Below are 26853 nucleotides of genomic sequence, written 5' to 3' on the forward strand. Positions count from 1 at the left end.
GAAATGTATATTAAAACTTCACTGTTTATTATTGAGGACTTGTATGCAATTATTATTTTTATTTAATAATTCTTCTAATTTCTAATATTACAAATAGGTTTTATATTATTTTGTGAGAAAACAAGATATTACTTTTTCATTTAATCCATGCATTCTATTTCATGCATGCATAACATTCTTTTATATATAATTTTTTTTGATACTCAATTATTTTGTCTTTGTTGTCTTTCATCAGAGACATCATATGATTAATAACTCTCAAAGAATTTAATATAATAAGTAATACGTTTATTAATACTTTACAGGAGATTTAGGTTTAAAATAAGATGACACCAATGTCAATAATGCATCGAGTCTTATCCAGTAATGACATTCCTCTATATAAACTAAACTGGAATGGTTTTTCACTCATTTGCTTTCTAGCAAAGCTAAAAGAAGGTTGGTGTATTGATAAATATAATTTTAAGTAGATACAATAATTACAATATTATAATTATTATAAATTTTTTTATTTTAGAGTATTTTATAATCATTTTTAACATAATACAATTTTTTTTAAATAGTCATTCTCTAAATAACAAAAATATTTAAAAAATTCAATTATTTAATTATATTTTATATACATTCACACACACAAATATAGGTATATAAAACATATAATTAAGCAGACTCTTATATCGTGAAACAAACATTAATTCTACAATTATTGCTACAGTTATTCTTACATCTTTAACAAAGAACATTATGTTTATAATTGCACTTTGTCTCCAAATAAACTATAGTGTGTCACACATATGTCAATTCAACAAAAGGCAACAATGCAATTTTCTATTATAACTTCTTCATAAATGAAATATTGTAATTAGATAACAATCATTTTCACATATATTTACAATTGCATATTTGCTGATCTATGTGTAGATATAAAGAGAAATTTTTTTTATTACATAAGAAATTATAGTATTTTATATAGAGAATAATTATTATATATATTTATATATATTATTTATATGTAAAGCTTTTGTCATTATAAAAGTGTTAAAAACATTCTATTTAATCTGGTTCTGAAATAGATCGGACTCATATCATGAAGAATACCTATGATTGAGCTTATGACATTGTTTTAACTCTAGCAATCTGAAAGATTGCCTCCTTTCAACAGTGAACAACAGCTTCTAAATGGGTGAGTCTTGTTGAGTATAAAATAAATTCTTTATCCACATGCAAATAAAATCCAACATTGCTTAATCTGTACATTAAAAAAGAAGTAATTGCTGCATTTAGTGATAAATTTAACACATTAGCAATTTATTGACAGATTTAAATCACTTGTTTATTACAATATGTATAATTTCTATATTTATATTGTTACTTTGGAAAAATATAATTATAATAATAATAATAAAATAATTAATAAAAATTATTTTTTTAATATAATAATACATACAAATAAGATCAGATATATTAAACTATTCTAGATAAAAAAATTATCACATCTACCTCTTTAATAAATAAAAGATCTTAATTGATTGCTGTGTAATAAAATAAAAATTGATATGCATTATGATATAATCTGGCAACAAATATCTTTGTATATTTACAAGATGAAAGGAGAGAAAGAAGAACAGAAAGAATTTTTAGATTAAAAATTAAAAAAATTTTTTTTAAATTTCTCTCTTATTACATAATCTTAATATCTTATTTTATATTTTTTTTTAATTTAAATTTTCAAAAAAGTTGCAAACATTTTCTGCTATTAATATTTATCACAGACATTTGTATTATTTTTATTTATCACAGATATCTATATTATGAAATTTATTATCTAAATTTATATTATTATTATCTATATTTTAAAATTTTTACAATTGGTCCATTTGATAACCAATCAGATAACTAGTTTCAGGACATATGACATAGGCACAAAATTCGACAAACGTTTTCTTTCTATTTCTTACATCTTTTGTGGTAAATGGTTCATGATCTTGAAGCACAGCTGTATAATACTGGCATGCATTAAAAAAACGTGGCAAATTGTGTGTAAACGTGCAATTTGAAAAATATAGAAAGGAAATTGTACAAGAACATAAATGGCTTATGGAAATTTTGCGCAAACACAACTGCTGAAGTACGGTTGGACAGAAGGTAGGATGTCACATGATTTTTTTATTCAAATAAAACGACATATACTTGTTTGTTACATGTGTTTTTGATATAAATTTTGTTCTCTTTTTTATCTTTTGTTTTTGTTTATATTGCAATAAATATCGATGATAACAAAATATCTATTGTCATCTTACAATGGCCAGAGCAAAGAATTAATATTTTTTTTTTTCATAATATAGGGAAAGGACTCGGTAAAAATGAAAACGGTCTTACGGAAGCCTTAAAACCAACGTTAAAATTCGATAAAGCAGGAATAGGATTTAATGAAACCAATTCGGAGCAGTGGTGGGAAACATTGTATGATAAAGCTGTCAAAAATATCAAGGTCGATGTGTGTAACAACAAAGTTTGTTTATCTACAATTAACGATTTGAATATGAGTGACGACTGGAATATTGTTTCTTCTAACAAAAGCAAAATGAAACAATTGAAATATGGAAACTTTCTGAAAAGTTCTACTCTTCACAATGGTCATTTGATATCTGTACAAGATATCTCTATGGAAAAAGAAGAAAAGAAGACTGCAAAAAATTCTGTATATAGTCCAACGACTAACAAACTAGATAAAATACATGATACTAGAACAATGGCAACACATGCTATCACATCTTTGGGTTACTCAAAATGTATCGAGACATTTGAGCAACAGAAACCTAAATTATTTGTGGATGTTATAACTAACAGTCAATCTCAATCAGATGAAAGTCTAGTTAAAGAAAATATTATGATTCATAGGGAAACAAAAATAGAATTAGATACAGAGGAGAGTGAGGATCCAGACAATAATCAGGAAATAATTACTGGTCAAAACATATCCCAATATGAAAATTTGATTTTTAAATCCAAGAAAAAGAGAAAAAATGATAGACGAAGATTAAATCAATTGACACAGCAATTTAGTATTTGCAGTCTGAAGAAAAATTATACAGATTCAAAGTATATCTCTCCACATAACAAAAAATTAACAAGATTTAAAGAAGAAAAAGATTGCAAGTCACAATTAAATGTAAAATCTGGAAAGTGTAGCAAAAGAAAAAAGAAAAATAGGCAAAAGAAAAGATTTGAGGAAAATATTCCATATGTGACACATGAAACAGCATCAGATTATGACATACCAAATGAGCTGAAGACTAAAATAAAGAATCCATATTTTATAAAGTCAAAAAAATTAAATATAAATCCAGTTATCTCATATTCAAATAGTTCAAAGAATAAAACTAATAAAGATATTTATGAAACGATAATAACACTTCCAATAGATGAAGACAGAAGAAATATGCACGTCAAGGAAGAAATCGAGGAAAAAGCTACAACATGGAAGTATTGTAGAACTAGCAAAGAGGAAGACTTGTTATTATTAAAAAAATACTTGAACTCTGCAGAAAATATACTACACAAATCATTTAACAAGAAAATAAAAAAAAATAAACATGAGCAAAAACGTGTCAAAAAACAAATAGATAATTATTATAATAAAAAAAAAAATTGTACAGATGACTTAAACAGTGTGATAAAAAAATTAACAGCATTTGATCTTACAGAAGCGTTAAGTGCAAATGGATTAAAAAAGAAACCCACTCAAACCCATCTTACACCTGTGTAAAAAGGAAATCTAAAATAGTGTATTGAGATTATTAATTATTGAAATGAGATAGATTTGCATTATCACATATGAATCTGGATAATGCAAATCAATTACTTTTCATATACATTTCTGCCTTTGTACAATAAAATATAAATCATAATAATGAATATATGAAAGTAATTTTGAAACAGCGAATAATATTTTTAATTTTTAATACTGTAAGGAATACTAATAATATATGTAATAAAATTTTCACACATAACACACAAACCTCTTGAAAAATGCTAATATTAATATTTAATCATTATTTCATCATTTGTTATTCATATAATTTGTATTTTAACAAAAATTCAATTTGTTGTTTATTACTTTTTATTATTGTACACTTTGTGTGTGCTCAGTCTTTTTAAGTATAAAAATGCTAGATGTTATATACATATCTGTTTTATTATGAACTTTAAAATTAATTTAATAAGAAATAAATAATAGGTAAATAATAAATATATTCAATAGAAATTAATTATATTAATTAATATTTCAGATATTTTTATTTTTTATTACATATATTATTACATCAAAAAATAATACTATAAGGAATACTAATAATATATGTAATAAAATTTTCATATAAACTTGATATTAAATTATCTGCTCTAAAATACATTATTATTATGTTGTATGTACATTCTTGAATATGTACATATAAGATAATTTAGAAAAGATAATTATAAATTAAATTAATTTTAAAAAATAAAAACCTATATATACTTCTCACTAATAATAGACAATATTTTATAAATACATTTCATAAATGAATATTATCGCCTGCATATAAATAATATTTTATAATTATCATATATTTGTAAATTTATACTTTGTAAATAGTAGTAGTTATACTTTACTTTTACAAAATCATGATTTGTTTACTTCAAAGAAGAAAATTAATATCAATCGAAAAAAGATTTGAAGTGTCTTGAAGTCAGCATTAATTTTATTACATACACAAATCAAGATAAATTATATAAAAATAATTCGTTTCGATTAGTAGATATTATACATTTTCATGATTATACTTTTCGCAAACATGGATAGCGATTTCTAGTTATGAATAAAATTAGTATAAAACTTATTAATTTTATATTTTTTAAATTTCTGTCTAAGCAAAGTTTCTAACAAAACAATAATGTAGCATGTTGTAGTTTATTATGTATATGTAAAATATATATTTGTATTTTTAATAAATAATTGCATCTTAGTTTTTTCTCTTTATTTTTGAAATGCAACACAGAACAATATTTATATATTTGTTTTATGCGCAATTTCTGTTGTATGTTTAGACAAATGTACAGATCATTGTTCTTATTTAAAACGCTTTTGCAATAATATATAAACAGCATACTAATACTACAGCGTGATATAAAATAATATATCATCTGAATTATATATTTCATATAAGTAAAAATGTATATATATTTTAAATAGGAAGAAATTTTTTTTTTTTTTTTTTAGTTGATTCGATGTGTAAGGATTGACGGAACTTGCAACATGATGTATCATCATATTACACTTGTATTCTTATAAATGTATATTATTACACAGCAACACTCGTTCAGATATCATATAGCACCCAATATTACGATGGCCTAGCGAAGATATTTTAATGATAAAAAAAATTCAATGCCAAATCTATTTATTATAAAATAAAGTTTCTAAGGCCACTAGAAGGTATTCCATATATATAATTTTTATTATCTTTATTCTAAGTTATATAAATATCTCATCGTCATGGATCATGGAATGTATTAATTTTGAAGCACAATTATAGTACAATTCACACAAATTTTTTACTACTCAAATTTTTTAATTATCGTGATATGATATAAAGTGATATACGCGGAATATATTACAAATTCCAGATTATATATATTAATAAGAAATTATAACAAATTCTTAACAAAATTCAGAGCAAATTCTATTATGTATTAGGCTCATATCAAGTTCTCTTAATAGCTTTAATAATAAACTAATTTTATCATACATTACAAATAATACTGCTTTGTAGTATTTATGATATATCTGTTCAAAAATTAGTTAAACTTTACCGCGTTATCTTATAATCTTCCACAATATTATTGGAAACAATGAGATTTACATAACTTCCATTTGGAAGAAGAAAAAAAAAGAATCCAAAATTCACTAATTACAGAAAGTAAGAGTACATAAATCTATTGTGTTTTTTATAACATAAATATAAAATTTATTTGAAAAAAATGATTATATATAAAAAACAATAGTTTATATATGTATATATATATATATATATATATAAATAATTTAAAATTATGTTTTATATATAGAAAATTTTTAATAGTTTTATATATAAAAAATATTTAAAAAATTTTTTAATTAAATATATAAATAATTTCAACGAAGCAAAATATATTCTAATATATAAAATACGAAATCAATTCGAATACTGAAGTTGAATAGATATGTTTTATAGACAAAAATTAGTTTTTCTCGACAATATATTCGCAATATACACTTACATCTGTATTTGTATATACTTCACGATATATATATATATATATATATATCCATTTATATTATGCATTAAATTTATATATATATATGTACTATAACCGGAGACTTTTTTGAATTTTGGATTTTTTTATAATAGCATATGAAAAAAAAATATTTTTATTATAAAGCAAAAATGCTTTTTTGAACATTCACTCTTAATAAGTTCTTAATATGTCCAATAACGATGCAATATAAATATAATGTTAAGCTTTGTAAAATTGCTCATATTTTAAGCCGCAAAAAATAACATAATATCTTAATCTTAAAAATATGATCACATTATTTCAATTGTCTGTGATAAAAAGTGAGTTAAAATACAACCAATATAGCGCATTTATGTATTATAAAGTAACTTTTTTAGTAAGTTGTCAATATTTAGACAGAGATACAATCTAATTAATAATTCATTGGATCAAATTTACTAATATCAATCACGAAATTTTTCTTTACTTAGACTTTAAATCATTAACATATTGTTTTGTTATTTAGATGTAAAATAATATGTACATCTTATTACACTAAATGAAGGAAGCAGTTTTCTTGTGCATAATTTTTATATGTTATATATGCACAGGAAACATAAGATTATTAGAAAATTCTGAAATATAAATGGATTAATAATATCAATGCTATTACTTTTCTAAATAACTTCACATAAGTACGTGGAAGCAATAATATTACACAGATTTGTATTATTAGGATAGGGAAGAGTTGCTTGTGCTCTTTCCTGTGTACTTCAGTCACTAATTATTTAACTGTCAATTCTTGTTCGACATATATGATTATTGCAACGAAATCATATGTCTCACAAAGAAATTTCTTCCTATACTACATATAGATAAATATATTATTTAAATATTATTATAGGAAATGTCAATCGACAATCGTCTAACGTTCGAACGAATTGTCCATAATACAGTAACATTCGTTATTCGAACATTGCGTGCCAGAAATCTCATTGTCTTAAATTGTCATGTGTCTTACAATAAAAGAGGAAGCGGAAAAGACAATATAAATTATGTAAACGATCTAATTGACAGAGCGTATCCTTAAATACTACTTTGGTTTAAATAGAAAAATATCATAGAAAACACACGAACGCCTGTCACAATCGCTTCTCTCTAAAAATGCATAGTGCCAATTGCATCAATATTAATGTTAAATAAATAAATTAATCAAAATCTGTCTCCATTTATATTATGCGTAAAATCTACCAAGAGACAGTGAATCGCTAATCGATATAATCAATTAAATTGGTGCAAATTAGCTGCAGTCTCATTTGTATAATTTTTATATAAAGGCTATCATAAACTAACAATGAAAACTGGACATAGTCTTATAGAATCAAAGATGTGTGAAAATTCATTGATAATTTTGTTCTTTTATAATCCAAATTATTTAGTTAGGATTAAATTTTCTTCGATAAATGGCGTAAATTGATATAAAAAACAAGAAATAATATTTCGATACCAAAAATGTTCATAAAAAACAATTAATTTTGAGAAATTCGATAGAAACTTTAAACTTTTAGAACGAGAAATTCATCGCTTTCAAATCACATGCATTTATTAGACACAATTTCATTTATGCCTAATAAAAACTTGATAAAAAATTAATTTTATATATGTATAACATGTATAATATTATATAATATTATATAACAATATATATATATATATATATATTATATATATATAATACAATATATATATAATATATATAATCCGCGTGAAACATATCAATGCTTTGAAAAACATATCTAAACGCATTTATTTATAGTCTTTCTTTTAAAGACATAATAGCCGGCATTTCTGCCACTTCTGCTCAGAGTGACCGTTCTTCTATCATTACGAGTACGATTGCTGCAAGAAACATTCGTGTCGTTTACTTTCACCCAAATCACATACATATTAGACGCGTTAACCTTGTGCGTGGTTATGGCGTTCCTGAGTACACAGGGATCTATCTTGCGAGGTACATAACTGAATCCAGGATGATTGACAGGTCGAATCTTTGCACGCCTCGCGCATAAACCCGTAATATAAACGTCCTCCAAGTGTAGCAATGGTGTTATTAATGCTGCTTGATATAATTTCGATGCCACATTCATGCTCATAACATATCCTGTGCCTGACAAATAATTTGGATATGTTTTCTCAGAATACATGTACTTTGGTGTATACCTGCATAATTAAAATTATATTGTCATTTTACATTATTCTTACATATGCTACATATCTCTTGATAAAATAAAATTAAATGATAAAACAAATAAAGAAGAATACTTACCACTTGTTTTTAGGATCCAATATCGGTCTAGCATTACAAATGAGAGAACCTAGGAGAGTCTCTGGCTGTGTTCTCAAGTGCAGTGTTTGCAGCAGCAATGGAATATTCACGAACATGTCGTCATCTGTTTTCATGAGGTATTTAACTTTATCGCAATTTGATGTCACCCATTTTAACATCATAACTGATTTCAATGTCAGATTATTATATGTATCAAGAAAACGTTCTTGTACAATATCATTGTACTGAGAATTTTCCTCAATAATCAAATTCTACGAGAAAAATAAAGAATTAAAGAACCTTCTGTAAAGTTAGAAATGCATATGCAGACATAAAACTGCAAGGCGAATACGTACATTAAGTGTATCATTGTCACTTTGTCCTAATAAAAATGCTATTTTGACTGTAGAATTGTACAAATTATCTAAGTAATATTTATTAGCCCAGGTGTTCCTAATAGCGGCACGGGCCTCCTGATTTGCAACTGCTGAGCATATAATTATTAACAAGTATGGTTGTAGTGAACAAATGCTCGTAGGATTGAGAATTGACGTGGTATTCTCTGGATGAATGTAAGCACAGAGATTTCTTGATGTATTATATGACCACCCAGGTAATTGTGCTAAAAATTAATTTTCTATATTATTATGTGAAAAATTAAATATTTTTGTATATTTATATTAAAATTAAATATTTTCATATCCAATTTTTCTTTAGAGGCATTGTATTATTCTAAATAAGGATAAGGAATGAATACATACCCATAGATGATATCAAGTGCGAACTGCCAAGAGATTCTGCAGGAGATTGAGTCTCACTTAAGCCTAAAAATGGACTCTGAGCAGAATGATAGGCTGGCACATATAAAAGACCCAATATGGCCAGAATTACAAATCCTATTGCCAATCGTCGAACAAAAGATGCCTTGCCTTTAGTGCTGCCATTACTGTTGACAATAATTGGAGGTAAATCTATGGGCAGTAGTCGCAATCTGTCCATCTATATAAAGATAAAAAATAGATAATTATTGTATTAATGAGTATAAAAGTAAAAATGTATTGTTAATAATGTGCAAATTAAATATTAGAAAATATGAAACAATTTTTTAGTAAATAATTATATGAAATTTTTCTGTGTATAAGATTCAACATTTTACTACAATGTGACGTCATCTAATTGATTTAACTGTTGTAACAAAGATTATTTACAAGTTATACTTTTTGTATTAATCTAAATGACATTGATTTATAGTTCTTTACAATTGATCTTATCAACGATACATTTATAACAAATGTAAACAAACAAAGATAAATCATATTTGAAACAATCTATGTATTTATTATACATATATTTCCTGATTTTATATATATATATATATATATATATATATATATATATAATCAGGGAATAAAAGTCGCTTTTATATACTTGCCTTGTAATAAACATCTTTATCTATTGTTAACATTCACATTATTATTTATGTTCATAGATTTATTTGAGAAGTTAATGGCATTGCCTGTCATTTTCCACATGGCCTTTTTACCACATCTTACTATGCACTTAGGAATAATAAAATTCAACCTTGACGCCCAAGAAGTACAATCAATCAGGTAAACATGATCTAATAATAGTTATATGAATTTCGAGTGTATCTCTCGGGCGCGATGTTAAAAATATACGTGTGCTCCAAGTTTAAAGCACAGTTGCACAGTGCAATCGAATGTAATCGCGTCTGGTGCGAAAGTTCGAAGATTCGCGAGTTTCTTGTGCAGTGTGCGGTAATTTCCTACAGGATTAACATAATTCACGCGCGAATAACGCGTATAAACGAAATATATATATCGTGTACGTTCTCACCTTTCGGCCGCGATGACTGCGTGATCACGCCGCATTTGACGTTTCTCCATTTACCTCGTCCTCGTAGAACGAAAACTCGGTTCACCGAAACATCACGTACTGCGGAAAGTGTACACGTATGTACATGCGGTAAGGAGAAGAAAAAAATCCTATTTAATCAGATGTCATCTCGCTCTCTCTCTTCTCATTCGCTCTCTCTCTCTCTCTCTCTCTCTCTCTCTCTCTCTCTCTCTTTCTTTATCCATCTCGAAGCTGTCACATGCCGAGGAAACCAAATGCGCGCTTGCGTGTTTTGTCTCCCTGCGACTCTACTTTTTTTTGAAACCACCCAAACTAAAAAAAAGATCCATCTCTTCGTTTTATCGCTATATAACTTCGACAAACTCAATTTCTAACGATGATGACAAGTGATCTTATCACATTTTTATTATTGTGATATATGTTATCATTTATATATATATCACAATAATAAAAATGTGATAAGATCACTTGTCATCATCGTTAGAAATATATATGTGTATATATATATATATATATATATATATATATATATATATATATATATATATATAATCTCTGATAAGATATATGTATATATATAATTTATAGTATATATATTTATTACTATATTTTTGAAATAATAGTATCAGATATGTGAAGAATTCGTAGGAATTTTATTTATGGTGAAAAATCTCAATCAATGAGAATAAAGTTTAACTCTCATCAGATTCTATTTTTTTTCTTTTTACTCATCGTACTAGCTATATAATATTGTATAATTCATCTAATTAACTATGTACAAAAATCCTATAAAAATAAGATTTGTGTCATTTTATTATTGCATATAGTTGCATATTTTCGATTTTACATTTACGCTCCTGGACATATATCTATCTCATTTTAAGCGCAGGAGAGTGAAAAGGAAAGACTTCTATATGTTTGTATACGTGTTGGTAAAGAAAGATAAAATTTTTCCATGCTATACTCGATAACAGTGATATTCTATGTGTTAAATAACTTTCTCGAGTAAAAAACATTCTCTTAAAAAAAAAGTATACTTGCATAAAAAAGAAAACAGCTACATCATTAACAGCTGACGAACTAACCTCGTCAGAATTGAGAATATTATAGGAGAGAATTATAAAAGTCTTATCCGCCTGACATATCTAAAGGAAATAATAAGGATTCATTTATTAAAAGCATGTCGTAGAATCTAACCTCTCGTGTAATTAATTATCAAGACCATATGTGTTGAGGTTAGTTAGGATTACCGTAAGGTCGAATAATTCCGGGTACAGACATGATTAAGGCAATCTTAGTTTTTAACAATCATGGGAAACCTCGTCTTTCCAAGTTTTATCAGTACTTCGTAAGTATATTATGTTGACGTACTCTCACATTTTTCTCTTCATTTAATGAATACTATACCTGTATTGTACAAATTAAATTACTTAATTCATATCTGATTTTATGCTCTAAAAATAATAAATTACATTAAGCAACATGTAATGTTATAATTAAAATATTAATGCAAGATATTAAAATAATTCACAAATAAATTACAATTATAATATGAGAATGCATCAAAAATGCACTTGCATATGCATTGTTACAATGAGATTTTTTTGCTTCAGAATGAGGATATGCAACAGCAGATAATAAAAGAGACATTTCAGCTTGTTTCAAAGAGAGACGACAATGTATGTAATTTCTTGGAAGGTGGTAGCCTGATTGGTGGATCCGACTATAAGTTGATCTATCGACACTATGCTACGCTTTATTTCGTGTTCTGTGTTGATAGTTCAGAATCGGAGCTTGGAATTTTAGACTTGATACAAGTCTTTGTCGAAACTTTGGACAAATGTTTTGAAAATGTGTGTGAACTTGATCTTATTTTTCATGTAGACAAAGTTCATTTCATACTCAACGAATTGGTGATGGGTGGTATGGTACTTGAAACCAATATGACTGAAATTCTCACAAGGATCGAAGATCAAAACAAGTTAGAAAAGCAAGAGGTAAGTTGCTAATTTGCTATTATAATTTTGATATCTCAACTGTGATCTCTTAAAAATTTCTCCTTAATTTATACATGATTATATATATATATATATATATATATATATATATATATATATATATATATCTTAATATCACGATACAATAAAGGTATAGTAAAAATAATAGATCACAGATTCAGGAACATTGACCCATGCTCATGATGTATAAACTTCTATAATTTTTTATGCCCAAACTTATACTTGTCTCTCATTATATAGAATGTTAGTAATATGCGTTTTAGTATGGCTGATTTTGCAAATATGTGTTTGTTTTCTTTCATTGAGCTTCAAATTATTAATATGCTAATGTAATTTATTGAAGCGCTCTAGCTATGCATGCATATGCAGTACAATCTGTAGAGCAAACTTAACGTAATGATAGATAGAATTGATTGATGTAACATGAATTTTAGGGAACTTACAAATCTGGACGGTCTTGCTCACCCCGTCCATTTGTCCTCCTGGGGCCCCCTCCTTAAGTAAAAATCAGCAGTAGCAAATCAAACCACTTTGTACAATCTCGCTCTCGCATATAGTATATATTTAATTTATTTATTTTTTTTGTTTTTGTTTTTCTGTAATTAAAACTGTTGTTGAAAGCGTTAAGATTTTTATAGCTTTTGTGCAGCGTGAGCGTTTACGTAATACGCATGGCGATGCAATTTGTTTTTAATTAATCATTCCAAGTGCCTTAAAATAATGTATACATCGCAATGCTCCATAAAAATAATAAATATTCGTCATTGTCATGTCATCTGCTGTCATTTGCCTTCGCTCCCCGCTAAAAATTTCAGCCTAGTCACGTTTATCGAATCCTCCTAAAATTGTCCGTTCTCCACATTTCTTCCATCCTGTATGATGTGTGCAGGCGGGAATCACAGCAGCGCCCGCGCGTGCTGTCTCGGCGGTGAAGAACATGAATATACCGCAACAAATAAAGGATATGAAGCTGCCTGACTTGCCACAAGCTATAAAAGATCTCAAATTCTGACCAGCCGTCACTTCGTTGGCACCTAGCTGACTGGTTTCTTCTGCCATCCCGAACGTAACCGACACTACCACCGCACCGAGGGCACTTTTCTCCTCTCTTCAAGCAAACGAGAATGCACCAATGTTGCCTGCTGCATCTGCATATATCCCATCTCAACGATATCAGAGTTAAGGGCCACGGATGAATCATTATTTGATTGCTACTATTTTGGATTACAAGTTTTGCTGGCAAGTATTTTGGAAAAGAATATAAATTAAAGACTCGAAAGTTTTTACATTAAAAGAAAATTAAATAAGAATGTTCTTTAGATTTTTATATATGTATGTTAGAAAGTATATTAAAACAATATCAAGTCTATGAATTTGACTATGAATTGGGTAACTTTGATTGCCCAAAGTAATCTAGCCCCGCGTTCCATTAGAAAGAAGCACGTCCACAGTTATTCACCAGAAATATGAAAAACATTAATGTGTTATATTGTAAGAAAATATATTTAATAAACAAACTAGCAATGTGTATTATTTTCTATGTATATTTCTGTTGTACTAATAGAAACTTTGCAACGTTATTTACACACTCACTCTGCTAGAATAGCTTTTTTGACTAAAAAATATTCTAAATAACATTCTAAAAATCATTGAAAATAGTTGAAAATAGTTTGCATATAGTATAAATGATATTTTTTATGCAGTTAAATCTATTATTATATTCTAAAACAATTATTACTTTTTAGATATAGCTAATTCGTTTCTAAGAGTTGTCCATATGTAACCGATTCCTTTTTCTGTAAGTGCAGGTGGATAAGGTGTATTCTTTAACTTAAAATAATCCGATGGAGCATGCATAACAAATTCCATACACCCTAATTTGCGTGGTAAATCTTCCTCTGGTCCAATTATATACGTTTCGGGAGTAAAACCTTCTTCTGGTGGTGGACTAAAATATGGTATATTATTAAATTAATTAATAAATTATTATTACTAAATATATATTCACAATATACAAATAAGTTAAGTATAAAATTAATAGAATAAAATATACCTTGCTGTAGTGGGTAATAACCAGGTAACAGCAGCACTCTTTTCACAATACTGATCCGTCAATAAACCACGAATTTGAGCATAATAAATACCACCATCTACATCTTGCATAGAAACTATATCTCCAACTTGAAAATATGTACCTTTATAAAATACAAAGTTGCTAGTGACTGGAGTTGCAGTAGCAGTGGGGGCCTTGATTGGCTGTAAACATAAACATTCATAAATTATAATACATTCATATTCGATAATTATATAATTCACAATTTCTATAACAAACTATAAATATCAGTTCTGAGACATTTCTTTAAATCTTTATTCAATAACAGAAAAAACAATCTCTTTTATACACTCGTTACTAAACATATTAGGTCTTAATAAATTGAAGATGTAATATATGTGCAAGAATTTTCACACACCGTTTTCTTAAACAAGTTCCTGCGACCCTTGCCCTTAGGTATAATTTTATGCGGCCCTGTCGCTTTTGTATTGCAATATCTAGTGATTCTCGTGCTTCTTCTAGGTTTAAGCGAGCCACTTTTATCCTCCTCGTCTGCTTTAGAGGATGAATTCGCTTCGGAATTCCGTTCGTCCTCCAAGCAAGCGTTGCACAAGTTTCCAGCATCGGTCGAATGCCACAATGGAGTCTCGCGAGTCCCGCATTTTGTGCATTCTGGCTTGCTACCAAGCGGCATCGGATACAAGATTGTTCAATCTACTATCGGATTAACAATCCATAAACAACGGCAGCGTTCCTTCTGCGAATTATCCTCCGATCTTGATTGTCATTTTCTGTTTACACATTCATGTGCTTTTACTACCGGGCAGTTTGCGCATGCGTTATGCGTTTGACAGAACAATCAGCTGATTGTAAGTAGCTGTCATTATTGAGATATACCGCGGAATTCGAAACTCGCAATTAAATTTATGATATTAGAATACGATTCGAAAGAAGTAAAAGAAAATTGTGTAATCTTCTTTAATTCATGTAATCTTAATAATATCGAATTTAGTTGCGAATTTATACCCATAAATTACTTCAGTTTTCCTCTTTTATTTTTAGCTTTTATTTTTTGCCAAAATATATATTTTCTCTTCAGTTTGATGATTTTTTATGGGACATATATTATTGCACATGAATTGTATTATCAGTAAATTAATTTGAAAATATTCTTTTCGCAAAATATAACAGTAATATATAAATTTCGACGAATTTTGACATTGAGATAGCAAATTTAAAACAATATAAATCAATATGAATAAAACACAGAATCAATAAATAAAATTTATAATAATTTTCCATTACTATGAAATGCATTTTATTCATATTAATAATATATGTAAAAAAATAGATTATTTATAGTAAAATTTATATTGTAAATTTATATTTTTCAATTTTTTTTTATTATCTTACCAGAAAAAGTGTATATATACTAGTAAAATGTGTTATAAGCATGTACAGTTTGCTATATTTTTGCAATATACTATTGTAAAATTTAATTAACATTTGTTATTTAATGGATTTCATATATTAGAAAATATAATTAAAAAATAAAACTTAAATATATATACCAATTGTACGCGTTCTCATGCATGTTATATACAATTATTGTAATAAATATTTGAATATTTTCGCTATTGTCTTAAAATAAATGTACACACACAGATATACATTTGCATACATATGCATATATATGTATATATTGCGAAAATACAGCAAACTGTTAGTTAGCACATCTTACACTGTGAGATAATAAAAATATTATATATTTGTGAGACAAATTATACAATTAAGTACAGGTATATATAATTAAATAAAAATATTCACTCGCGCAACGAAAAGAAAAACAGCTATATACATTAATATTGTATGTATTTTGCAGTAAACACCGCACACAGTTTATATCTCACGTTACGCCTCCGTAATATTGATCTGGACGCCAGTGGACATGCGTTTAGCGCGTTTAACTTCATTGTGACAGGTGCCCTGTCCGGGGTATCCTGTTCGAAGTGTCTCGTCGGCAGGAACACTATGTTGATCGTGATAAATAATATGTGACATCGCTTCGCCACGCGTAGCCCAAAATCATGAAAATCATGCATCCCGTTCGTGTTTGTTGATGGAACAACGAAGCACCGAGACGAGAGAGCGTCTAGTATCTGGAACATGTGCCTTCGTTACGAGAGTGAGTGTACGAGAAGAATAATAATTTTAAAATAACATAACAAGAAAATTATATAAACCTATAATATTCTACGCAAATCGTATTAATATAGAGACGAAAAAAAATAGTTTGATGTAATTTTTTTTTTACGAATGTATATGACTTAATAGAAACATATATAATATTTGAGAGCACCGATTTATTTTGCGCGTGATTAAAGTCCTGTTGGTTAATAATTTAATGAGAGATTTATTGATTAGATATAAATCAAAAACCGCAACATCTCCTACGCAAATTGTTACGACTCAATTGTTAAATAGCTATTTTTATATTAGAAGAGTAATTATAATACTAGGCACATATTAATTTTAGAGTCATTCAACTCTTCGATGCACGCTGTTTTCTAACACAAAAAATAAAACATCAATTCTATAATTAAACAAATATTTATTAACACTTAATATGATGTATATCTGTAGATTTCTAACACTTATTTCATACTTTTCACTATTCATATTTTTATTACGTATAAAATTTTATGGCTAATATAATTTTATATATTTTGAAATTGAAATACGTAAATCGAGATATCATTACTTTATACTGTATTTGTATCATTTAATATTATAATATCACAAAATTGCGTAATAACGCGTAATAGGATGATATATAATTATGTGTAATAATTTATTAGTTTTTTAAAAATAAATGTAATGCATCGATAATCGCATTATATTTTTCAGTGCAAAATTGATAATATCACACATTATCGGTACTATATGTATACACAAGTAATATATTTTTATTTATCACATGACATTACAATTTTATCTGAAGTACTTTCTTTGTAGCTTATCTTATCATTAATTGTATATGGCGATCAGCGAGTTTTTTGTTTTATTCGCTATATCGATCGTTACTATATATATAATAATATGTGATATTTGTTGTGCACATTATATATAGAGAGATAGAACAGATAAATACAATCAATAAGTTTTACGTAGCAGAACACGTCAGCGTTAAACTCATGTTTTACTATTATGTGTTACTATCTAAGTAAGTCCAACACTTGCCTTTATATTGCAAAAACTTTTCATTTTATTCAAAACATATCGTATGTATTTAAAAAACACGACATCATTTGTACAGTGATAATTATAGCGAAATTATTAACGCGATATAAATTTACATCTAGGATTCTTTCGTTTTTATCTTAAAAATGAAATAATTCTAATCTCACAATGAAATGACAATGGATTTTTAAATCATATGAAATATCTATTTTAATGCTATATATACTTTGCAAATCGATGACGATAAAATGATTTTTAAGACTCACGATACGGTCAATGCCAAGGCTCTCTGACTTTCAGAAGCTTCACATTCAATGTCTTACGTATACCCACCTGTAGAACAGTTAGTCGATTTGTAATGTATGTATTATTGAGAAACGTGTATGTAGTATGTACATATACATACGTGTATATACACGTTTGCGAGCATTGAAAAGCGAAGGTTAAAGGTGCTTTTCTCTTCATGTTTCATTACCCTTTCGACATTGCTATGTAACATCTATAGATAGAACATATATATATACACATATATAATCTGATAGAATATACATATATACATATATTTAACGCAAATATATTGATTTTAAAGAAATATCTATGATGCATATATAGTAAAAATATCAAACTGTGACAACTTAATGCGATTGTCAATCACATTCCGCTATTCCATATCTTGAAAAGTTTGTCTCTCGAATATGACCTTATTTTTTAATCGATAAATTGTTCTAACATGAATTCAACATTTATCAGTCTTTAGAGACAGAAAGACGAAATGTGATTTAAACTACGTAGGTATCTCTTTCCGTTAAAAGATTAATGATCATCGTCAATCATGTAGTAAGCGCACTTTCATTAAGCGGATGACATCGATTTGACTTTGACAAGTGACGCACACAGCTAATTAATATTGTATACATCTTTACAGCTAAGTAACCCGTTAATCTGAAAAAACATGACTGCCATAGGCGACGTGCAAGCCTTGCAGACTCTCACAGTTTACACCAGCGATGTAAATAGCGTCGACTTCGCTGGTGATTGCGTGTTAATAACGGGATCCGGGTAAATATATTAATTATCGATGCACCTATATCATATTAATTATTAATGCAAGATGCTTGTGATTCATATTCACCTTTTTCAATAACAGAGACAAACGCGTTCGAGTTTGGGAATGGCAACCTGGTACTGGCTATGTGGAAGCTTACTTCTCACCCTTGATGGGGCACAAATACGGCGTGACCTCGGTCAAAGTCAGCCCTCAATCCACTATGTTAGCCACTTCCAGCATAGATGGTACCACACTGCTTTGGAACTTACGTGTAGGTTTAAAAACGTAATATAAATGTAATATAAATAACGTACTATAATAGTAATTATATAATAGTAGTCATTAAGCTTTTTTATATAATTTTAAAGTTATATACAGTCGAATAATTTTTTTATACATACGTATAGAAGTTGCCGCTATAGCGCATATGTTATTTTAGTGCAATCTTCTTATTGCAATAATAAAATATTAAAAGAAATGTAAGGTCGACATAAAAAGTCTGTTAAAAATTGTAAATTATATTTTCGCAATTATTATTTCTTCTATTGATATAAATCTATTTTGGTCTCAAAGACGGGAGCAAAGATACACACTATGGTGCAGATGGGTGGTGAAGCGGTGAGAGTTTGCAGATTTTCACCGGATTCGACATTACTTGCGACCGCCGGTGATAATGGGCAAGTCTGTATTTGGGATCTGATTCATCGCAATTTAATCAGGCAAGATTTTTTTATAATCATTTTTTTCGTAAAATCATATTTTTTAAAATAATTGTTATAAAATTAAAATTTGCATTCCAATTATGATATATATATATATATATATATATATTATCGATTTACAGATGCTTTCAAAAGCACGAGGGCGCCGTACAGAGCGTATCTTTTTCACCAGATTCCAGCTGGTTGATCACCTCGTGCACATTGGGCGTCCTAAAGCTATTTTCCACTGCCGAGCTGATTGACACTTGTACGTCTAGCAATGAGGATGTCGCCGAACTCGCCTCAATCGACGATGCTCACGACATGGGAGTGGTTTGTTGCGACTTCTCCACTTTTCAAGAAGTCACATGTATGCAAGCATACTACAGATATTATTTGAACAAATCTAAAAAAAAAATAATTACATAAAATTTGATAAAGTAATGTAATTATGTTATCGCACAGGTAACGAGCCGTACACTAAACTTTATCAGCTGGTCTCGTGCGGCAACGATCACGACGTGAAATTATGGGAAATCACAGTAAGTCAGAATAAATACGAGGCCCAACCCTCTACAGCCATTGTACAGCTTTGCAGAGTGATGGAAAAGCACAGCAGTGCCTTAACTTGTGTCCGTTTCAGTAGCAACGGATTGTATATTGCTAGCTGTAGCCTCGATAAAACGGCAGTAATTTGGGAAATAGTAAGATACTTGTCTTTTAATAGAGAAATCAATTGTGAAAATTTGACAGTTTTTTAATAATTAATTTTTTTATAGAGCTCAGGAAAAGTAGTGACGATACTCTCCGGTCATAACAGGTACATCGCTTGCTGCGCTTTTTCACGTGACGGAAGCTTATTAGCGACAGGTATAATAATTTTTTTCACTTTTCCAGAAAGATTTATATATATATATATATATATATATATATATATATATATATATATAAATCTTTCTGGAAAAGTGGAATAAATCTTTCTGGAAAATATAAAATATATATATATATATATATATATATATATATATATATTTATTTTATATTTTCCAGAAAATATATATATATAATTCCGTTCAAAGCAATTAATCCTTAATATAATTGCAGGTTCTAATGATAAGTCGGTAATTGTTTGGGACTTGACAGGGAATTTAACTGTTGATTCAGAACTCTCAAGAAACGTTGGAACGAAGTGGTTCGTGAATGATCCTGAAAAAGTGAGTTGATCGTAAATAATAAATAATTTACAAATAACGCAACGTTAATAAAATTCTATATTTTAGAATGCTATGTATGAACAGGATATGATGAAAAACGTTGAGACATATGCTAACGAAGTACGACTGATTCAAAAACTGGAGGAGCATAATGGAGCAGTGAACAGCGTTGCCTTTTATGGAAATAATCTTCTAGCCTCAGCATCCGGGTAAATCTTTGAAATTAATTGTAAAATTGTAACAAGACAATGACATAATCTTTTTTTTTATTTTTAGCGATAAACTGGTGCGTATATGGAGCGTGGAAATTGAAGAGGAAGACGGAGAAGAAATAATTAAAATACAAGAAAAGCCTTTCAGTCCACTCGACGCTCACACTTACAGCGTCAATTATGTGGAATTTAGTCCATGTGGTTCCATGCTCGCCTCTTGTTCTCTCGATGGGACGACTGTAGTTTGGAATACAGAAGTAAATAATTATTATTTTATGGCGAATAATATAATATTGTGGCCTAGCTCTTTATTTATGATAATTTTTCTTAACAGAACGGAAGTCAAGCAAAAGCCTCGTTTGTCAATTCCGGCACAGGTATCCGTGTATGTCGATGGTCACCAGATGGTACAAAAATTGCCACTGCTGGTGATGACGAGAAAACAATGTTATGGGATGTGGAGACTATGGATCAATTACAGTATGTATAGTTAATAATAGAAAATAATACAAATAAATACATTACTAATTCGTAAAAAATAAATTTTGATAAATGTGAAATATCTTCGAAAATAATATTATAAAATAAATATATATAATAATAAAATAATATTATATTATAATATTTATTGCCAAAGATTTTTTAAACAAAAATAAGTTCAAATGGAATCTTACGATAATTGTTTGTTTAAAAAAAATTCGATGCATCTTTTATAACGATTTGGGATAAATTAAATTGTTATTTGTAGATGTAGATAATTAACAATAATGGTTAGGGAATATTATAGTGTTTTTGAGGGTCACGCCGACGCGATAACGGCCATCGCGTTTACACATGATTCACGTTATTTGGTCACTGCATGCAACGAGGGTACTTGGCGTCTTTTCGATACTTTGGATGAAAAGAACGGTTCCGAATCATTGATGGTTTGCGACGCAAGTCACGATCTAGGTGTCCAAGGATGCGATTTCAGCCCTACTCCAGGTTCCGCCATATACAGTGCGTACGGAAAAAAAATATTAAAAATTATTATCCTACTAAACTATGCTTCAATTCTATTAAAATTATAGTGCATGCCGATTAATATATAATATATCAATTTATTAATATAATTTTGTTGCCATTATTTAATAGCGATTATTTAACGCAAAAATTCAAATATCAATTGTTTGCAGCAAGAGAGACAGAAATGAATGTCAATCAGCAAATATATTTGTTGGCAACGTGTGGTAACGATTCGTTGGTTAAATTATGGCACATAATTATCTCAACCGAGTCATTATCCGATTCGGACAGTATCGGCACAAGCAATATCGAAACGCGTTACAAGGAAAAGAAATCCTTAACCGGACATGGTGGAAATGTAATGTGTGTTCGTTTTTCGCCTATCGCGGGAGAAATTCTAGGTAGCGTCGCAACGGACAGAACAGCTCGCATATGGAGTGTGGTGAGTAATCAAGATAATTTAATAAATTTTAATTAAAAAAAAAAAAGAAACGTGAGAGAGATATTCACGAGAATTAATGTTTTCAGTTTTCCGGAAGTTGTTTATACGTCCTAGAGGTTCACGACAGTCTTGTTACATGTTGTGCATTTTCTGAGGATTCGTCACTCTTTGCCACAGGTCTTAAGATTATATTTTACATATTGTATATCAATGATTAAGTTATGAATTTATTCGGTTTTGCTCAATTTTCAACTTAAATAAATTTTTTTGAATGCATATTTTTTATATAGAAGACTCATATAATCAAAATTGTATAAAATTATTTTATTGTAATAAGAAATATTTTTCTTAGGTGCGCTGGATAAAACTGTTTTAGTTTGGAAGGTGCCTCAGCAATTAGTGTCGCAAAGTAATTTAATAGACAGTTTGAGGAACAAGAAGAAGAGGGTCAGTAATGTTTTAAAATATAAGAAATACGCACATAATATTCAATGACATTTAATAAAATAATATCTGGTCATTCAGGTTGCAGATTGGAAGATACACGATACTTTGAAATGGTTAAATGATATTGAATTATCCAGACTTTCTAGGAGAGTGCTTTCTCTGGGAATAACTGGACGACATTTATTGTCCATATCGGAGAACGAACTGATATCCCGATTGCAAATCGAAGACGACGAAGAGGTACATACAATATTTTATAATAATCTTTAACTAATTTTATTATGAACTAATTATATTTAAATTATATTCGAAGGCGATCGAGACACTGAAGAAGCAATTATATTGGCTGAAGCGTGAAGATTGCAATATTACAGAGAATATAGACGAGTCTGAGATTCCTCATGAATTCCTATGTCCTATAACGCATGAGATAATGAAAGAACCTGTACAGTGTTCAGGTAAAAATATTATATACAAGTCACGTCTTTATTAGAAAAGTATTTTAGAATATTTACATGTTACATACATTCTTATTTATTTTATAATAAATCTAATTGACCATTAAATTTTTAGATGGATTTACTTATGAAAGAGCAGCTATAAACGAATGGTTCTTGTGCGGAAAATACACCAGTCCAATGACGAATGAATCGTTGCACGACACTTCCTTTACTTCGAACTTCGCTCTTAGAAATGCTATACTCACTTTACTCCATGGCGAAGGACCACAATAGTAATCGCACTTATGAAAGAAAACAAAAGAATATTATACGCGCGCACGTGTCGGCAATTTATTATACACGATAAGTAATTTTATTCTGTGGAAAATTAGATATTTGGCGGTTTTAACGCAATAATATTTGCTCTTCTTACAAGAATCGAAAAGAATTCGAACGTTTGATCGGCACCGCGGACCAATTACATAAAAATATAAAAGACTTTGTGGTGATTTCATATAATTACCGCCGCAGGATATTTGAGAACTAAAAAAAATTATAATTCCTAAATTTTATTCTGGAGATATTGAATTTGCGAAATGTAAAGTAAATTTAAATTCGAGGTGTTTTGAAATTATTAAATTATTGGAGATATAAAAATGCTTAAAGAATACATTTTGTATGCTAATAAGTAACAAATATTGTTATAACTTTGCCTAGAAGCGGTATATATAAAAAACCGCTATATATTAAATGATTTCGATCTTTGATATCGTTAAGCAATATCTACAAATGAATATTGTTGAAAGATTTCCAAATATTCGATATACGAGCGCGTGTACTATACATGTAACGATCCAGATACCTGATGCAAAGCAGCAAGTACAAGTTTACGAAAATTTATGGACAATCTTCGAGATTATGAATAGTGAAGAGAAGCGCTGGTCTAAATATCGGATATTACAGAATAAGCGAACGTACATATACACGTTATATGTAGATAGACATATCGCGAGAATACATGGATTTTATATATTATTAGTTCTAGGCATGAAACAGGATTTACAAATCTTGAAATTGAATTGCGCACATCTTGCGAATGCGACATATATGTGTTTCGTCACACTCTCTCTTTTACTTATATATCTCTTCTATATTTTAGACTTTTTATAACTTCGATTCTGTGACACGAAACAAAGAGATTTGTGTAAAGAATTTTCGGTATCAATATTAAATAGAGCTAATTTCGAATCTAAGATTGCATTGACAGGGTTATAACTTTGCACTAAAAAAATGTAGCATTATATTTAATGTTGAAGAAAATAATTTCCTCAATTTCTTTAATTTTTTTAGATGGTAAATACCCAGCTAACCATTTGCTTGGAAATTGTTAACAAACGGGAAACAATAAATACGACCAAATATGGCTGCAAATCCAGGGCCTACTGTGTCCTCGAGTGCGCTTCAATTGCAATCAAAAGTTGAAAGTATATCCTAACATCAAGTTGGGTGCAACGCCAGAGCAGATCTGTTACTAACAGTGCGACGACAGATTGGCAACAGACTGGGAACAGATTTGTCAATCGTAAATTGAGGACAGATTTGCGCCAAATGCTTAGCAAATCGAAGAAAAATCCTAAATCTGAAGGATCTGCTGCATTTTTGGCATCAATCTGTTGTCAACACTTTCGACAGATCTGCTTGCTACTCATTGCCACTTTGTCAATATAGTCTGCTAACAGATGTTGGGAAATATTCACTGAATTTATGCTCACAGTGTTTGTAATGACAAAATATGTTTCTTATCTGCGGCCATTTTACAAAACAAAAGTTGTTGCTTACATTTGCCTCCGCAGAAATGGTTAGCTGGGTGAATCTTATTTCAATTACAGTGCAAAGTTGCAAATCCTTATATTACAATTATAATATTGAGATTTAAATAAATGAAAAACGGCTGAAAGAAAACCAAGTTTTCAATTAATAATTAATGGAAAATTTAAACGTTATAAAAACGCGTTTTAGAGTGAACAATTAATAATATAGAAATATCTGTGCCTAATATAATTAACGACGAGATATTGAAAAATATCGCAATTTCTTTAATCTACGGCATTATTGCATTTTATCGAATATCTACTTTCTGAAGTAAATATTTAAATAGAATACTTTAAATAAAATTCATAAAAAATATGTTAATATATATGTATGATAATGTCCGATAATACCGCATGATGAAGCGTTGAGAGCAGCGTTATTATATAATTATAAATATATGATATATAATAGCTACATATACAGGGTGTCCCATCAAAAGTGGCCACCTCCTTTTATCTTTGAAACTAAGAGATAGACCATAAAAATTATATATGAAATTAAATGGCTCAAACATAGTTTTTGTAAGCAACCACAAAACAGTTCAGTTTGAGCCATATAATTTCATATATAATTATTTTTATGGTCTATCTCTTTTATGGTATATCTCTTTAGTTTCAAAGATAAAAGGGGGTGACCACTTTTGATGGGACACTCTGTATATACGAACATCGTGTTATACAGTCATTATCGGACATCCTGTATATGATTTGTGTGTGATAATAGTATGTTATTTTTATTCGCAAATATTAATACATGCATATTAGTTATTAATATTATATTTATTTGTTGCATTTTTTAAATATTTAACAAAGAAAATATTCTTTTGACATATTAATTGTGTTATATCAATATATAGTTATCGATATACAAAATTGTTTATTATTATTAATTATAAATGCTGTAGATTTTATTATACGCTTTCTAGATAGGCAATACAAACGTATAATTATATAAATATTTTATGATCATACGATAATTAATTCTTACATTAATCTTAAGCGTTAAAAATAAACAAAAAAATAATTGTATATAAAATTGTAAAACAGATGCGAGAAGATATCGTATATACATATACGATCAGACGAGTATAAATATCGTCAATTTAGTTTTTGTTTTTGATAGATTATTATCGTAGTAATTTTCTTTTAAAACCGTCGATTGTTTCTATATAATTAGTATATACACACAGGTTTGTACGTGATTTTTACAAAATTTTCGATCACCCATTAAGAACACTGTTTTATAATTGTATGTCTTTAAATTATCACTCGAATTTAAAGTCAGTATTTCTGTGATATAATTGAGAAATCGTTTGAAACTTGCGGCGTAGTATAGGAATGACGATGGTTTCGATGGTTTTGTAAAAACGCAATCGATGAGTATGACACGTTTAAAAAATCGCATTATCTTTCGAAGAAAGTCCGATGTAATCGAGCTTGAGCTTGAGCGTGTTAAGCGATTTTACAGTTATAAGCATGACTTTCTGTATAGCTATATACAAAATAATAAAGTCGATAATAATATTAATAATAATAAAGACAAGTAGTTTTCTATGATAGAGAGATCCGCCAACTGCATAATTGACCATTATATTTTTATTATTCCTGTTATTCCTTCGCAGTTCTTAGTGAAATCATAATTAATTACAGTATTATATGTG

The 26853-nt window shown here is 28.6% G+C and overlaps 5 protein-coding genes across 11 annotated transcripts; 3 read left to right on the plus strand and 2 right to left on the minus strand.

Annotated features, from left to right (window-relative positions):
* The first annotated feature begins 362 nt into the window (after positions 1-362).
* Positions 363-3939, plus strand: LOC114944811 (uncharacterized). The gene is made up of 4 exons (XM_029320857.2): positions 363-438; positions 1074-1183; positions 1901-2145; positions 2346-3939. Exons 3-4 carry the CDS (start codon positions 2091-2093, stop codon positions 3767-3769), a joined length of 1479 nt encoding a protein of 492 aa, XP_029176690.2. The 5' UTR covers positions 363-438; positions 1074-1183; positions 1901-2090; the 3' UTR covers positions 3770-3939.
* A 1064-nt stretch (positions 3940-5003) lies between these two features.
* Positions 5004-10800, minus strand: LOC114944849 (beta-1,3-galactosyltransferase 1). 2 transcript variants are annotated; one of them, XM_029320912.2, is made up of 5 exons: positions 10481-10800; positions 9385-9622; positions 8980-9245; positions 8624-8895; positions 5004-8517 (listed from the first exon to the last, which is right to left on the minus strand). In XM_029320912.2, the coding sequence occupies exons 2-5, from the start codon at positions 9620-9622 to the stop codon at positions 8094-8096; spliced, it is 1200 nt and encodes a 399-aa protein (XP_029176745.1). In that variant the 5' UTR covers positions 10481-10800; the 3' UTR covers positions 5004-8093. The 2 variants fall into 2 exon arrangements, with proteins under 2 accessions (XP_029176745.1, XP_085336000.1); XM_085479874.1 differs by lacking the exon at positions 10481-10800 and adding an exon at positions 10056-10465.
* Positions 10558-26753, plus strand: LOC114944848 (WD repeat, SAM and U-box domain-containing protein 1). 4 transcript variants are annotated; one of them, XM_029320910.2, is made up of 18 exons: positions 10558-10609; positions 18738-18871; positions 18960-19131; positions 19434-19579; positions 19705-19931; positions 20027-20265; positions 20341-20431; positions 20666-20775; positions 20842-20984; positions 21052-21244; positions 21322-21467; positions 21763-21986; positions 22163-22434; positions 22521-22611; positions 22787-22881; positions 22960-23121; positions 23195-23339; positions 23455-26753. In XM_029320910.2, the coding sequence occupies exons 2-18, from the start codon at positions 18765-18767 to the stop codon at positions 23613-23615; spliced, it is 2724 nt and encodes a 907-aa protein (XP_029176743.1). In that variant the 5' UTR covers positions 10558-10609; positions 18738-18764; the 3' UTR covers positions 23616-26753. The 4 variants fall into 4 exon arrangements, with proteins under 4 accessions (XP_029176743.1, XP_029176740.1, XP_029176744.1 ...); XM_029320907.2 differs by lacking the exon at positions 10558-10609 and adding an exon at positions 16636-16757; XM_029320911.2 differs by lacking the exon at positions 10558-10609 and adding an exon at positions 16636-16757 and having other exon boundaries at positions 21775-21986.
* On the plus strand, positions 11304-15364 carry or (AP-3 complex subunit sigma-2 or). 2 transcript variants are annotated; one of them, XR_014924067.1, is made up of 5 exons: positions 11304-11849; positions 12115-12498; positions 13409-13758; positions 14328-14477; positions 15095-15364. XR_014924067.1 is itself a non-coding variant. In XM_029320915.2 (3 exons), exons 1-3 carry the CDS (start codon positions 11781-11783, stop codon positions 13529-13531), a joined length of 576 nt encoding a protein of 191 aa, XP_029176748.1. In that variant the 5' UTR covers positions 11304-11780; the 3' UTR covers positions 13532-14039. The 2 variants fall into 2 exon arrangements, 1 of the variants encoding a protein (XP_029176748.1); XM_029320915.2 differs by lacking the exons at positions 14328-14477; positions 15095-15364 and having other exon boundaries at positions 13409-14039.
* On the minus strand, positions 14044-18136 carry LOC114944850 (GATA zinc finger domain-containing protein 1). 2 transcript variants are annotated; one of them, XM_029320914.2, is made up of 5 exons: positions 18079-18136; positions 16483-16731; positions 14991-15363; positions 14573-14775; positions 14044-14467 (listed from the first exon to the last, which is right to left on the minus strand). In XM_029320914.2, the coding sequence occupies exons 3-5, from the start codon at positions 15264-15266 to the stop codon at positions 14254-14256; spliced, it is 693 nt and encodes a 230-aa protein (XP_029176747.1). In that variant the 5' UTR covers positions 15267-15363; positions 16483-16731; positions 18079-18136; the 3' UTR covers positions 14044-14253. The 2 variants fall into 2 exon arrangements, with proteins under 2 accessions (XP_029176747.1, XP_029176746.1); XM_029320913.2 differs by lacking the exons at positions 16483-16731; positions 18079-18136 and having other exon boundaries at positions 14991-15485.
* Positions 26754-26853: the final 100 nt, after the last annotated feature.

Source organism: Nylanderia fulva, unplaced genomic scaffold (assembly GCF_048542155.1).
Source record: "Nylanderia fulva isolate GAGA-0341 unplaced genomic scaffold, ASM4854215v1 Scaffold13, whole genome shotgun sequence".
NCBI classification, from domain to species: Eukaryota; Metazoa; Arthropoda; class Insecta; order Hymenoptera; family Formicidae; genus Nylanderia; species Nylanderia fulva.

Excerpts from the sequence above, each read along its gene's own strand:
- LOC114944811 (XM_029320857.2), top strand. The coding sequence starts at position 2,091 with ATGGCTTATGGAAATTTTGCGCAAACACAACTGCTGAAGTACGGTTGG. Across the intron at positions 2,146-2,345 it reads GAAGTACGGTTGGACAGAAG|GGAAAGGACTCGGTAAAAAT; the intron begins GTAGGATGTCAC and ends TTCATAATATAG.
- LOC114944849 (XM_085479874.1), bottom strand. The coding sequence starts at position 10,088 with ATGTTAACAATAGATAAAGATGTTTATTACAAG. Across the intron at positions 9,246-9,384 it reads GCACTTGATATCATCTATGG|CACAATTACCTGGGTGGTCA; the intron begins GTATGTATTCAT and ends ATTAATTTTTAG. Across the intron at positions 8,896-8,979 it reads GTGACAATGATACACTTAAT|AATTTGATTATTGAGGAAAA; the intron begins GTACGTATTCGC and ends TTTTTCTCGTAG.
- or (XM_029320915.2), top strand. The coding sequence starts at position 11,781 with ATGATTAAGGCAATCTTAGTTTTTAACAATCATGGGAAACCTCGTCTT. Across the intron at positions 11,850-12,114 it reads CCAAGTTTTATCAGTACTTC|AATGAGGATATGCAACAGCA; the intron begins GTAAGTATATTA and ends TTTTTGCTTCAG. Across the intron at positions 12,499-13,408 it reads ACAAGTTAGAAAAGCAAGAG|GCGGGAATCACAGCAGCGCC; the intron begins GTAAGTTGCTAA and ends TGATGTGTGCAG.
- LOC114944850 (XM_029320914.2), bottom strand. The coding sequence starts at position 15,266 with ATGCCGCTTGGTAGCAAGCCAGAATGCACAAAATGCGGGACTCGCGAG. Across the intron at positions 14,776-14,990 it reads GGAACTTGTTTAAGAAAACG|CCAATCAAGGCCCCCACTGC; the intron begins GTGTGTGAAAAT and ends TTATGTTTACAG. Across the intron at positions 14,468-14,572 it reads TTATTACCCACTACAGCAAG|TCCACCACCAGAAGAAGGTT; the intron begins GTATATTTTATT and ends ACCATATTTTAG.
- LOC114944848 (XM_029320910.2), top strand. The coding sequence starts at position 18,765 with ATGACTGCCATAGGCGACGTGCAAGCCTTGCAGACTCTCACAGTTTAC. Across the intron at positions 19,132-19,433 it reads CACTGCTTTGGAACTTACGT|ACGGGAGCAAAGATACACAC; the intron begins GTAGGTTTAAAA and ends TTGGTCTCAAAG. Across the intron at positions 22,612-22,786 it reads TTCGTCACTCTTTGCCACAG|GTGCGCTGGATAAAACTGTT; the intron begins GTCTTAAGATTA and ends TATTTTTCTTAG.